At 36.8% G+C, this 14,797-nt stretch overlaps 1 protein-coding gene across 1 annotated transcript; it reads left to right on the forward strand.

Moving 5' to 3' along the window:
- Window positions 1-4,100: 4,100 nt before the first annotated feature.
- LOC125680399 (palmitoyltransferase ZDHHC23-like) lies at window positions 4,101-11,932 on the forward strand. Its single transcript, XM_048919959.2, is given in 6 exon segments — window positions 4,101-6,363; window positions 7,957-8,527; window positions 8,529-8,556; window positions 8,980-9,091; window positions 10,227-10,403; window positions 10,677-11,932. Coding segments are annotated over 6 exon segments (1,269 nt in total). The 5' UTR covers window positions 4,101-6,238; the 3' UTR covers window positions 10,933-11,932.
- The last annotated feature ends 2,865 nt before the right edge of the window (window positions 11,933-14,797 follow it).

Consider the following 14,797-nt stretch of genomic DNA (forward strand, 5'->3'; position numbering starts at 1 on the left):
AAAATCCTTGATTCTAGGGCCTTCTAAGATGTTACTTGACTAACTCATTCTAAAAGAAAGATTTGGAATGCTTTTTAAGGGAGGTATCATGTTCTTAGTTATTGGAAACAACATAAATTCTAATGAACTTTAAATTTTAATTTTTTTTTGGCTCAAAAGTTGGAGGAGGCAGCTGCCTCCTCCGCCTCCATGTAATTTACGGCCCTGTAGAAATTGTTATGGAGATAACACTATTGTAAATATGCTTTGAATAAAAAGCCATTGTTTTCAAGTTGTTTATTCGTTATTAGATATCTTAGACATAATTCAGAAATCTTATGCATTAAAATATCAATGTTGGAGTTTGATAATACAAGTTAATTTGTATCTTTCAAGTTATGATGTACATACAAAACAGAAAACTGAGAAGGCTATGAATTTAAAACCAATGGGGCACCGCTTCGAGTTAAACACCACGCATGCGCAGAAGCCGGTGATTCGAGTAGTTCTTTTCCCTATATATTCTATTATGAGCGACCTTGGTCACCAGCGACAGCCACCACGGTTACACCGCAACGCTACTATTCATCTATTGGACTTTTGCGAGAACGACTGACTTTCACGGTCAACGTATGACTTGGACATTTAAACCTAAGTATTGTATGGAAGCACGATATCGTTAAAAATATGTAAAGTCGAAGTATATAGAGAACTTCTGCCTCGCTCTTGAGCTAGCTTGTTTAGTGATTTCTCTTGATCACGCAAGTTAAGGAAAGACGAGCGTGTTCAAACCGCTGCACGTTACAAAATGGTGACAGTGTAGTGACTCTGGAGTTTGGCTGTCCAGAGGCTTGCTTCAGGTAGAGTACGCTTGGAACACAGGGACTGTGTGTCCTTATACGCAAGTTGTTTCGTCCTGGGACAACGACGGTTGTCGTCGTGAACGGCAGATGCTTTTGCTGAAGATGTGCCAAAAATAAGAGAAGATCCATGCTAAGCTTCGGGACGAAGCTTCCCTGAGCAGGGGAAGTGTAGCAGACAGTATGTAGGGAATTTCTACAGCCTCGCTAGTGAGCTAGCTTTTCTAGTGATATGGTAGAGTCTCTCTCTAAGCAACAGCGAGCGTGTTCAGATCGCTGCATGTTACGATATTATTACGGTAGGCCTGTCACGTTTCAAACCATTTGAACTTCTTTCATTTATCTGACAATTATCAAAGCATAAAACCACAAGGCTATTGATTCATGCATGCATACCTGGGTGTAAAATCTTAACTCGCACAGATACCTTGATTCATTGTTTAAACTTTACAAAAAGTCATTGCATCATGATAAATCGAATGTAAATTTATATGCAGGAGTTCCGCGTTTTATTTTATAAAAATGTACGAAGGTCTTATACAGCTTTATTCAATCAAACACACACAGGTACAACACAGAACATGATAAACATTCGGAATTACATGTGCATCTGCACTGATGCACATCTGCAGCTCTCTGGGAAAATATTTGGACATACCAGAGAGCTACAGATCCACCCTTTATAAAAACCTTCGATTTACGGCGCAGGTCGATGTATTCTTGCATCGTAATATCAAAAAATTCCTAACATATTTTCCCAGTATATTTCTTAAAACCGCATGTGAACCGAAAACTCATATATCTTCAATTGATTCCGTTTGTAGAGATAGCCATGTTACATGTAGGTAGCAGTCAATTCGAACCGACCCCGTTGATTTTTATATCTATTCATTCTATCCAATATGAAGTACGTAAATATTGAAAAGTAACCCTAGTACGGTATGAAAGTCACGAGTCTGGTCCCCGTCTCCGATTAATCTTTTCAATACTGACATATAAAAACAGGGCTTGGCGGGGATGGAACTGGTAAAGTATTTAACTAACAAGAGGCCCACGGCATAGCATTGAAGGAGATCTATGCTATTTAAATGGTTTACACATAAATACTAATTCCTAGTTTGGCCCCATCCTGGAGTCGGAACGTCTACCCCGGATATCATGAAATTTACAATTTCGGTAGAGGCTTTCCAGCTCTACATGACCAGATCTATGTATTCAGTTTTTCTTACAGATGTAAGAAGATTTTTTAACATTGGTCAATTTTTGCTCCAACCTTAAGGCCCCGGAAGTCCTGTAATTTATACTTTATACCCCCTTGTCCCAAAGATGCTTCGTACCAAATTTGAAAAAAAGGCAGTTATCAGAAAGAAGTTAAGAATGGTCAAGTTTTCGCGCACGACGACGGATGCTGACCAAATGCATTAGGTCAGGTGACCTAAAATATTTAGGGATATTAGGTCACATGGACTTTGCTGTTTTAGAAAGTGTAGGAGTATGGAAGTGAACCGGAACAACTCTATAATATTTGGACAACTTTACCATTTCTGTACATTGCATCGGTTCATCACTTATTCATGTATACAAATATGTCACGAAAAGGTTTCCGTATTATATGCTCGTGTCAAAGTCAGCCGTTGACTGTAAAAGTCAGCCCATCTCGCAAAAGTCCAAATCAGCATGTAATCTGGTCCTATTAAAGCCAACGAGTTCAGACCGGACGGGATTTCTTGGCATGCTGACACAATAACAAGATCTACAACTTTAGTTTTATAGATTTCTAAGTTTAAAAAAAATATTTTTGTAGAAAAATATTTTTGAGCCCTGCCCAGCCCTTGCTCTTTTTTGGCATAAAGAAATGGCAATAACCCATTTCACATTTTCCAAGTTTATGAAATTTCAGTTGCTTGGGGTGTTTGGGCAGCGCAGAGGTAGTACTCTCGCTTCTCACCGTTGCGCCCCCCCCCCCCCCCCCCCCCATAACACACACATCGGTGGATCAAAGGACCCCGTTGGAAATAAGCTTTCGAGGGTTATCCTTGGTATGTATGTATGTGTATATATACCGAATAAACATCTAAAAAAATAAAATTATTTCCTATTTACAATAGTTTCTGAGAACACCCCACAGGCACTTGTTTCTGTAAATGACTTATGACCTCTGTATATATACTAATAACAACACGTGTTATTATTAGTATACAGAGGTCATAAGTCATTTACAGAAACAAGTGCCTGAGGAACACCCAAGGAAAAATTTACCCTCTAAAAATCAAAATCGGGGGAGGGGGTCGTCAATATCCTACGCAAGTGACAACTCCCCCCCCCCCCCCCCCAAAAAAAAAAACCATTCTAGTATAGGCCTGTCGAAACTCCCATCCACAAAAATTGTAAGATAAAAATGATAGGAAAAAAAAGAATAACTTAGAATTATCTATATAGACTTTAATAAACATTACCAAAACGGCGAGTTCTTCTAATCTCGGCACCGCCGCGGTGGCCTGGAGGTTAGAGCGTTCGCCCCGTATGCGGTAGGCTGGTGTTCGAATCCCGGCCGCGACAGACCTAAGTCGTTAACAGATAGTGACAGTTCCAACGCTAAACGCTTGGCATCAGATGTGAAATTCACGCCGGGTCCTCGGAGATTACCTTAAAAACGGATGTCCCGTGTCACAGTAGGTGTGGCAAGCTAAAGAAGCCCTTCAACGGTTTTGGCGACGTCTCCGGAGTCAGTGATTTTCTACTAGACTCGTTCACTTCCGGCAAACTAAAGCACGTTCAGGTGAACTATAGTTTTACTTTTGTGACTAGCCTATCTCCACCACATGAGTGAAAAATTCTCGAGTGAGACGTTAAACAAGATACGATCAATATGATCTCGGCTGAGATTCGGTTCGGATGTCCATATATTTCTAGCCTTCTCCAGCTACACCGGTGCTAGTCCAAATATCCAACTGAGCCGGATCTCAGTCAAGATGAAGGTCTTCCATCTGAAACGGGATATCTTATAAGAAACAGTACCAAAACAGAAAACCTTTATTTGTTTCTAAGAACAGCTATCCAGTGAGACAGGTGCAGCTCTCTGAGAAATATCGCACCTTAATAAGCAAAGAGAAATAACTCCAAAAGACTAATGTAGGAACTCTTTAAATAAGGAGGTATGAAAGGTGAATATGATGTGTTCTCGTTGAGCTCCGTGTGAATCATGTTTTTTTTTGCATGTTTGATCATATGACTATAGTTTTGTGTTTCAAGGTTTGTAATTCAAATTAATTTATACCAGTCAATTAATAATATCTCGCTATAGGGGAAGTGTTCCAACCTGTTCATGTTGCAGTCGGAACATGGATATGTAACGGGCGGGTCTGCCCGATACTAATGGGACAACGATAAACAGATCTATTCTTTTATTTTCGTCATGAATACATTCATAAAAACAATGCTTACCAATTGGCAATTACAAATTGACTATATATAGTCTAGGCTACGTGACTGTCACTCAATCTCAACACAGTGAATCTCTCAATCTCTTCAATTTTCACTCTCTCTGTCGTACACAGCGTTATATATGTAACGTAAAACAGACGGCCGGGATATCCCGAGCCAGGACCTATTGTGACGTAAGCACGTGCAGAAATTTATTATATATATCCCGAGAATATGATTACATAAGGATACACTTAATAACAGTATATAAATTAAAACATATAGCATATATGATATTTATATATTCAATATTCATGCACATTTGCTCATATATTGGGCATGACCCATCACAGGTATATAGCGCCAAAGTCAATAATGTGTTGTCTCGAAGATGTGCCACGGCCGGATGTTGAATGTTAAAACGAATTCAATGTATACAGATGTTTTACAATAAGGAACCCTGAACCGTTGTGGATGTATTCTTGTAGCAACCCTGAGATGGTGAGCTTGGCAGGTTGTCTACAAAGCTGCAACCTCTGCCATCCAAGCTCGTCAAGCATAGCAGTCACGCTGTCTGTGGAGCTGTAGTTGCCAGTGACAACATTAGATGCTTTTCATATTCTATATGTTGGCCTAGGTAATGGGGGTCTCACACGCTTGACAAATACACTATCCATGGATGCACAAAGGTGCTGTCTTGATGTCCCTAGGGCATGATGACAGGTTGCACCTAAGAAATGCTGTGGTGTCGCTGGCTTTTCTGCTGATGGTGTTGCTGGCTTTGCTGCTGATGATGTTGCTGGCTTTTCTGCTGATGGTGTTGATGTGCTTAGGTTGTCCTGATTGTAATTCTGAGGTATTTGACATTCTTGCTGGTGCTCATTGGCCTTGTTGTTGATGTGATATGGCATGTATACCCTCCTTTTCTTCATGATAATGTGAATTGCCTCACATTTTTCTGGTTTGAAGTGCATCTGCCATTGGTGCTCCCATTCCTGGAGGTTGTTGAGGTCCTGTTATAGAGTAGCTGCAGAACTGTAGCTCTCTGAAAAAATATTGTGACAACGATTCCGTCACAATATTTTTTCAGAGAGCTACAGTTCTGCAGCTAGTTGTAGAGAGGCGCTGTCATACAGGAGGCAGTCATCTTGAGCAGCCTGACATTGCTTGGTAGGTCATTAATGAACACCAGGAATAGGATCAGTCCAAGGGCAGACCCCACAGGTAACAGGTGCTGTGTCAGATGATTTCCCGTATATACTACGACCTTCTATGTATGTTCTCCAAGGAAAGCCTCAATCTAATGCGATAATGATGTAGTTTGCATAGAAGTTGTTGATGTATTGAGATAAATACATGTATTGTATAATTCATATTGATGTATTGAGATATGTATCATATAGTAAGGTCTGCATTATTAACACAGATCTTACGATATGATACACATGTATGTATTTCGAAACATCAGCACGATATGATACATGTATCCCACTATTGAAACAAACTGAGTGTCGTTCCACCCCTGTAATCAGAGGATGAAACATGAACAGATGATTTGATTTCATCAGGGAATAATTCATTACATTGTAATTATCAGATTTACCAGTAGAGATGTGTATACGTTGTCAGTATTTACTTTGTATATTTTCTTGTTTTTATTATTATGACCTTAAAATGCCACTGTGAGGGGACCAGGACTGAATTTAAAAATATTTATCTGGGTCAGAAATTGAATTTGGATCATCAGGATCCCCAGGACTTCCTACTAGTCAAGTGCTCAACCCACTGAGCTATATCCATTTCCAGTGAATAAATGGTCAAACAGTAAAATTGCATAAACAGTTGAACTGCATTTCATAAGACAAGAATTAGGCAGACAAAATAATTTCATCATAATAGAGGAAAGTTTGTCTTTTTTAATGAAATATTTGTTTTCAGCTGCATATAGGATAATTTAGCTGTTGTGCGTGTAATTGATGAGGGGGCATACCTCCAGTACTGAAGGCCTGTGTTGCTGTGAATATGAAGATAATCAGGGGCAGAGAAATCACATCTTGGCCTGTTGTTGTGATTGCGAGGCTTTCGACCATGCTGTAGACAGGTTAGCGTGTTTTTTAAAACTTCATACTAATGAAAAGAACATTCTGTGATTGCAGATTAAGGAAATTCATTTTACATAAATGTTACCAGAGTGATTTTTATTAAAAAAAAATTCAGATCTGAAGTAATTTAATGATTGGGGAAATATTAAAATGCATGAAAATTTACTGCATATTGTGTGTTCCTTCTGATTATACATGCATTATAGAAGTATATAAATGACAAATGAATGAAAGACATTGAAGCCAAGATCTGTAGATGTTATAATGCAGAATTTTATCAATTTTAATTTTTATAAAACATTTTATTGAGAAACTCCATAGCATCAGATAACAGGCATAGCCTATGTAGGCCCTCTCCCAAATACAAAGGTTAAGTACAAGGACCTGAGTGATAACAGGATTATTTGAAGATTCGACAATATTTTAATGAGATGTACATGAAAATAGTTGATACGAGTTTTGCTATGAAATTAATTTTTATAGATCAACATGTTCTACAAAATCATGCACACGTATTCTTACAAAACCCTCCACCTACATTCACTCACATACGTATATACATATGATATAGATCTCACACACATACATATATACATATGATATAGATCTCACACACATACATATGATAAAGATCTCACACACATACGTCTATACATATGATAAAGATCTCACACACATATGTATATACATGTGATAAAGATCTCACACACATATGTATATACATGTGATATAGATCTCACACACATATGTATATACATGTGATATAGATCTCACACACATATGTATATACATATGATATAGATCTCGCACACATATGTATATACATATGATAAAGATCTCGCACACATACGTCTATACATGTGATAAAGATCTCGCACACATACATATGATAAAGATCTCGCACACATATGTATATGATATAGATCTCACAGACCTACATATATACATATGATATAGATCTCACACACCTACATATATACATGTGATAAAGATCCCACACACATGCATCTATACATATGATATAGATCTCACACACATACATATATACATATGATATAGATCTCACACACATACGTCTATACATATGATAAAGATCTCGCACACATATGTATATACATATGATATAGATCTCACACACATATGTATATACATATGATATAGATATCTCACACATACGTCTATACATATGATAAAGATCTCACACACATACATATGATAAAGATCTCACACACATGCGTCTATACGTATGATATAGATCTCACACATATATGTATATACATATGATATAGATCTCATACACATACGTATATACATATGATAAAGATCTCGCACACCATACGTCTATACATATGATATAGATCTCACACACATACATATATACATATGATACAGATCTTGCACACATACGTATATACATATGATACAGATCTCACACACATATGTATATACATATGATATAGATATCACACACATATGTATATACATATGATATAGATCTCACACACATACGTATATACATAGGATATAGATCAATATAGATCAATCCAGCCTGTAGGATGAAAAAAAAAAATGCAAAAATTAATCAATTTCAGGTGTATAACGTGTCGAAGTGTACCAGCTGAGACTATGGAAAGATTCTTCAAAACCTTAGAAGACCGTTGTCGTGTACCAGGCATCATGGGTCGGGGAGCCCTGAAAGTGCGACTGGATGTGGTAGTTCCCATCATCATCATTCCTGTCTGTCTGGGGATGGCCACTTGGGGACCCGTAATGACCATTCTGATGCTGACATTAATGCCAATATTCCTGCTGTGGTTCTACCGGTTGTGGAAGAGAAACACTAAAAAAGACAAGACCTTGTTCTTTTACTCCTGGGGGCTGATGTCGGTTGTGGTGATATTTGTGGTGTTTGAGTCGTGTGTGGTTGGCTTTCGTGAGATTCTGCTTTGGGAGCATCTACTGCTTCTCACTGCAATGTTCTTCATGCTCTATAATTTTGTGATAACTAAATTAAATACACCATACTTAAAATCCATAAAGCGACAAAGGAACTTTGAAAAGATTAATCAGTCAGACAGACGAGTTATTTACGCTGATGACAGTGTTAAAGTGCCATTGAGTTTAGAAGAAATGACAGCTGATGAATTGCCAGAATCTGATGTAAAAATGGCTGGATTCGAGGCCCATTACAAGTATGTGATTTCATTATGCGCTACGTTTTGTATACTCTGGTACTTTACTATGAAATACCCGTACATCAAGTAATTTGGCGCACAGAAAATGTTGGCTGTTTGATGGATGAGGAAAATTTGCCAAAAATAAAAGCGCCAGCATTTCTATTTTTTAACTGATACACTTTTTAAATGAAAATGTGCCCAAAACTGAAACGTTAATATTTCAAAGTACATTTGTTTAGAAAAATTTGCTAAATATTTCTGTTGTGAAAATTACCAATAAATATTACTGAACCATATTTCTGAGATACAGCACTCTATTGACACTATTCAGCAAATTATCTGTGTTGAATATTCTGGGTATTAAAATGTTTTGTCATCTTAATCATTTTTTATGTCCAACTGATGAGCAGAATAGAAAATGCTCAATTTGTCTTTCAGATGGAAAACTTGTAACATGGTGCCAGTCCTGTAACCTGAAAAAGCCTCCAAGATCTGGCCACTGTAATGTTTGTAAAGCTTGTGTGTCTGTCCGTGACCATCACTGTGTCTGGTAAGTCATTGCTAGATCTAACCACTGTAATGTTTGTGAAGTCTGTGTGTCTGTCCGTGACCATCACTGTGTCTGACCACTATAATGTTTGTAAAGTCTGTGTGTCACTATGTCTAGTAAGTCACTCCTAGATCTGACCACTGTAATGTTTGTAAAGTCTGTGTGTCTGTCTGTCACTGTGTCTGGTAAATCACTCCTAGATCTGATCACTGTAATGTTAAATAAATAAAAAAAAAAAGATTGTTTATTCGGTATATACATACATACAAAAATACCAAGGATAAACCATGAAAGCTAGAAAGCTTATTTCCAATGGGGTCCTTTGATGCACGGATGTTTGCGCTAGGGGGTCATTTATGTGGGAGGAAACCGGATTACCCTGAGGAGACCCACGTGTCCGAACGGGCGAGCGCTATACCCTCTCACATACAACCACTGCCGATCACGGGGATCAAACTCAGGTTACAGCTGTGAGAAACTAGAGCGCTACCTCTGTGCTACCCGGACACCCTGTGTTTGTAAAGTTTGAGTGTCTGTCAGTCAGTCTGTCACTATGTCTAGTAAGTCACTCCTAGATCTGACCACTGTAGTGTTTGTAAGGTCTGTCTGTTTGTGTGTCACTATGTCTAGTAAGTCACTCCTAGATCTGACCACTGTAATGTTTGTAAGGTCTGTCTGTCTGTGTGTCACTATGTCTAGTAAGTCACTCCTAGATCTGACCACTGTAATGTTTGTAAGGTCTGTCTGTCTGTCTGTGTGTCACTATGTCTAGTAAGTCACTCCTAGATCTGACCACTGTAGTGTTTGTAAAGCTTGTGTGTTTGTCTGTCTGTCACTTATATTGTGCCTGGTAAGTCTCATGGCTACAAAACTAGTCTGAGGTGTCTATGAATAAACTTGAGGATTCAATCAGTATTACAGGTCTCTCTAGGTTTAATATAGGTCCAATGTGCAAGTGAAAATGTGATTATGTTTCCCCTTGTATTCATAGAATCAATTCACAATCCTGTAATAAAAGGAGAATAGAAATGAGGCACTTTCTTTGTATGTGAACATGTATTAACTTTTGAACATATTGTTTATTTTTATCAAACTTGAGAGAACATGTGATATGAAAATAGGTAATTTTTTACAGGATTGATGCTTGTATAGGAGCTGAAAATCACCGTAGCTTCATTCTGTCTATGATGTTATTTGTGTTCTGTGGTTACTATGGATCCCATCTTTCCATGACAACACTCTGCACGCCTAAGATGTATTTCGACTGGTTTTTATTACCCAATGACTGTCGTTTTTTGTACATTGACTTACAGTAAGTTTTAGCAGGCTCTATGAAATTAGTAATTCAGAAAGGAAAGTTTTTTTCTGAGTTCAGTATTGTATCTGGAGTGGTCTTTAAAATTTCAATTTATTTATCAAATGATTTTCAAATATTCAGAGTTGGTTGAGATGATGAGAGCCGTCATGGTTGTTTTTTTGTCATCTCCCTTTCCCTCTCTCTCTATCTCTCTCACTCTCACACACACACACAATCACACTCAGAATTCGACATACAGAAATAATACTGTGAAGGATTTCATTTCAGAACGTCTGCTAGTTTTGTGGCGGCCTGCTACACATTTATGGCTTCCACCTGTATGCTGTTTGGTCTAGTGTTCCAGTTCTTGTTGATCAGCCAGAACTTAACCTCTCAAGAATTCCACATTGCCTCCAAGAGAAACATGCTAAGGAGTGGTCTGTTTGCTACTAAAAATGTGTACAACCAAGGCTTAATCCACAACTGGTTCAATTTCTGGCTGACAGGACGCAGTGACACACGGACAGGTGTCATCACCTTATAATGCACACGCAGACAGCTCATTTTTAGAATTATTTTTGTCTATATATTGCCATGTGTATTTAGATACCTGCATTTTCTATACACTTGCCAAAATGTAAGCCCTATTAATGTTATGGTACTGTAGGTTCCTAAATATGATTGAGAAATTTATTTTCATGTAATTTTGCGAGAAGCATCACTCGCAAAATAAAAGTACTCGCTTTAATTTTATTTTTGCTAATATACATGTAAAAAGTCTTGATTAAGAGACCACTTGTGAATTCATGTTCTCCCGATTTGAAGTCTACGAGTAATTTTGCGATATAAAGTACTCTCGTAAAATAAGAAATCTACAGTATTCTGTCATTGTGGTGTGTGTAGTACGTTTTGCTGCGGTTTCATCAGTTTTCTATTGACCAGGAAATACAATTTCTGCCCATAACCAAAAAACGATGCTAATAGTTCTGCATAAAATTACATGTGAATGAAGCTATTCTAGGAACATTATATCTCTGAAATTTGATGCCCACAAAAAATTATAAATTCTCAGTACGGTATGTCATAATAGTAAATAGATTTATTTGGTATCCTGTCACAATATATACATGTACTAGGAAAGCATAATCTCATTGGGAATTGAACAAGGAAAGACATACTCTTTAAAAGACATTATGTCATATCCATGTATTATTAAAATGATACAAAAAAATGTTTGAATATCAAGGATTTGAATTGTGACATTATAAAACAGGACAGCTCTTTAAAGCTCAAGAGCTTAAAGGGATTGATTAACAATTTCCCCCAAAATTTTGTTTTTCATCATGACAGATACTCATTATAGAGAGTTTATTATTTCTTTTGAAAACAAGATTGCGGTATGTTATTGTTTACGAAATTTGCCAAAGAAATGGATATCGATCTAAATTTATTATATCTTTTGCATTTCAAGCATTCTTCGGGTAAAATGTGTCATCTAAAAGTTAAAATTTGTGACTGCAAAATAAGATGCTTTACATACAAAATTAATATTACACTTGTTTGTACATGTATACATAAAAAGACTCGAGTCTTTGTTTACATAACACATATTTAAGGTTAAAATATAGCTTTTATTTTGGCATTCAGGTCAGAATTTTGGTTGTCAACATTAAATGAGTTATATTTTTAATGTTAAACATCAAAAATAAAAAAAATATGTTGTTCGAAAATTGTGAACCAGTCCCTTTAATTTGGCAATATGCGAATGACAACTGTAGTACTATGTTGGTTTTGAAGTGTATTTGACAACAATTCATCATAGACACTTTTATTCTTCTAGATCAGTTCTTTGGTGTAGTGCCTTTCCAGTGTTGCTTTTGTACAATTTTATCTAGATCATTTCTTGCATATTTTGATGACAAGAATGATTGAATCTTGTCAATGTACACAGTTAATGAGTGGGGGGGGGGGGGGGGGGGGGGGGGGGGTATTGTGACCTTAGAAATAGGAATTGAAAGGCAGAACATTTAGAAAGATGTATTGTATATACAAGAATTTACTTTAGAAATTGAACTCCTTTTAAGTAAAGTTGACTAAATTTTGAATGATATAGATGATTTGCACTAGTACACTACTATGGAGTTGGTGTAAGTTGATTTCCCCCCCCCGCCCCCCCCCCCCCCCCCCCCCGCAGTATTAGCCTGAAGACTTAAGTGTGAATGAAATCCCCTCTCTTCTTGGTATGTTCTTTTCACCGAGATTCACAGTACATGTACGTAAAATGTCAAATAAGCAAAGCACATCTTCCACGATCCATTATCTTGATTCTCTGACCCATTTCAGATTTAGTTGTGCTCTTAACATGGGGTAGGGGTATCAATTCAACTAGGGTTGTCCTAGTTTTTGCTGATATTGTTCCTAAGTTGGATCTTTTTATAGATATATTTTGTATCATTACTAGAAATATATACATTCATATTTTGTGATTTATGAAATGTACAGCTTGTATTCAAAAGTAAAAATCTTACCTAAAGTTTCATACATTTTCTTCCTTTCTGCAGTCAAAAACAGTACTATATAAACAATGCATTTCCATATAAATATCCCGAAACAAATGTTGTATCTAATATATTACAGTTAATGTATTGCCCATTAAACGTTAGAAAATATTGTTTATTGTTTAGCATTGAGTCCATGCTTAAGAACATCGTGAATACATTTTGTGTAAGTCAAAGAGGGATTTGGGAACATTTTTTTCTTCACATTAGTACATGTTCGATTGCATGTCAACATGGGAACATGTTTTAGATTCGAGAACTCACATGTCAAGCTCGCGAGGTAGTGTGAACGAGAATGATATGTTGATGGATGTTTCAGTCATGTTTTGTCTCTTTTATTGAAGTCCTCAAGTTTACATTTTATCCTTATGTTATAGCTGTATTTGTTGAGAATTATGTGCACTATTATAAACTCCATTGTTTTTATGCCCCCCGAGATCGAAGATCGAGGGTCATAATGTTTTTGTCCTGTCTATCATTCTGTAATTCTGTCATTCTGTCTGAAACTTTAACCTTGCTAATAACTTTTGAACAGTAAGTGATAGAGCTTTGATATTTCACATGAGTATTCCTTGTGACAAGACCTTTCCGTTGGTACTAAACCTTTTGACCTTGACATTTGACCTACTTTTAATTTTTTTTTTTACATTGGTCATAACTTCTAAATGGTAAATATTGGAGCTTTCATATTACACATGAGCATTTCTTGTGACAAGATCTTTCTACTGGTACCGAGATATTTGTCCTTGTGACCTTGGCCATCTTCGGAATTGGCCATTATCGGTGGCATTTGTGTTTCCCAAACACATCTTGTTATTGTTTGTTTCAACACTGAACTTGCGAAAACGTTCTTGGATTTTGCGACACTAGGAATGATATTAACGAGCATGGGTTGTGAACGCGTTCAAAATGTCATTGATTTGTCTGACCCTCTTTTAGATTCAGTAAACTTTTGAATGAATCTGTGCATAAGCTGACAAAAGATATTAACTAAAGAATGTTTCCAATTTGTGCTAAGCAGTGGCAAGCTGGGTAATTGGATTTAATTGACGTCTTAGAGCTAATTTCTTTATGTTCTTCTTTGGATTTGATAAATTATGAAGCTGTTACAAGAATGATTCCACTGCATTTATTGCACAGATCATGATAAAAGTATGGAAGAGGAAACTGCTCATGAAACTTGAGTTGTTACTTTTGAAAATAAGCTGTGTCTACAGACAAGGGAAACACCTTTCTTATGATATGAATTATTAAACTTTAACATATTTTTATTGTTTGTACCTGTATTCTTAATTCGGTACTTCTGTGTTCTTAGTGTGCATACTGTTCTTATTATCTCTGTGCTATGTAGTAAATTATTGTAGTGCAAGTATATGATGAAGTCAATAAATATTTTCAATATATATTCAAACTTTCTTTAGAAAGGCTACGTGTGGAAAAAGTCATCAGATGGCAAAGAGGTTCTACATGTGGGGAAAGGAAATTAAGGAATGTGTATTTCTCTTTTTGAGAGTTCATGAGATTAAAGTTACATTTCCACTGTTTTTGTAATGATCGCTATTTCCTCAGGAATGCGCTGCAGTTGTAAACAGTGCACGTATAATCTATATATAGTATGTGTATTTTAATGGCTGGGAATTCCATCAAATGAAAGTAGGAAGTAAATATCAGATATAAATTTTTCATTTTTGAAGATGCATCAGAGTATGAACTGTGATGCTTCACACTGCTACACCAGCTAACGCACTTCATGACAGATGTGCGGTCGAGAAGAGTTGTAGTTCATATTCTGATGTATTTTTAAAAAGAGATTCATTTCTTACATTAAATGTAAGTTTTCACTCATGGAGG

This window comes from Ostrea edulis, chromosome 2, assembly GCF_947568905.1.
Source record: "Ostrea edulis chromosome 2, xbOstEdul1.1, whole genome shotgun sequence".
Classification (NCBI taxonomy): domain Eukaryota; kingdom Metazoa; phylum Mollusca; class Bivalvia; order Ostreida; family Ostreidae; genus Ostrea; species Ostrea edulis.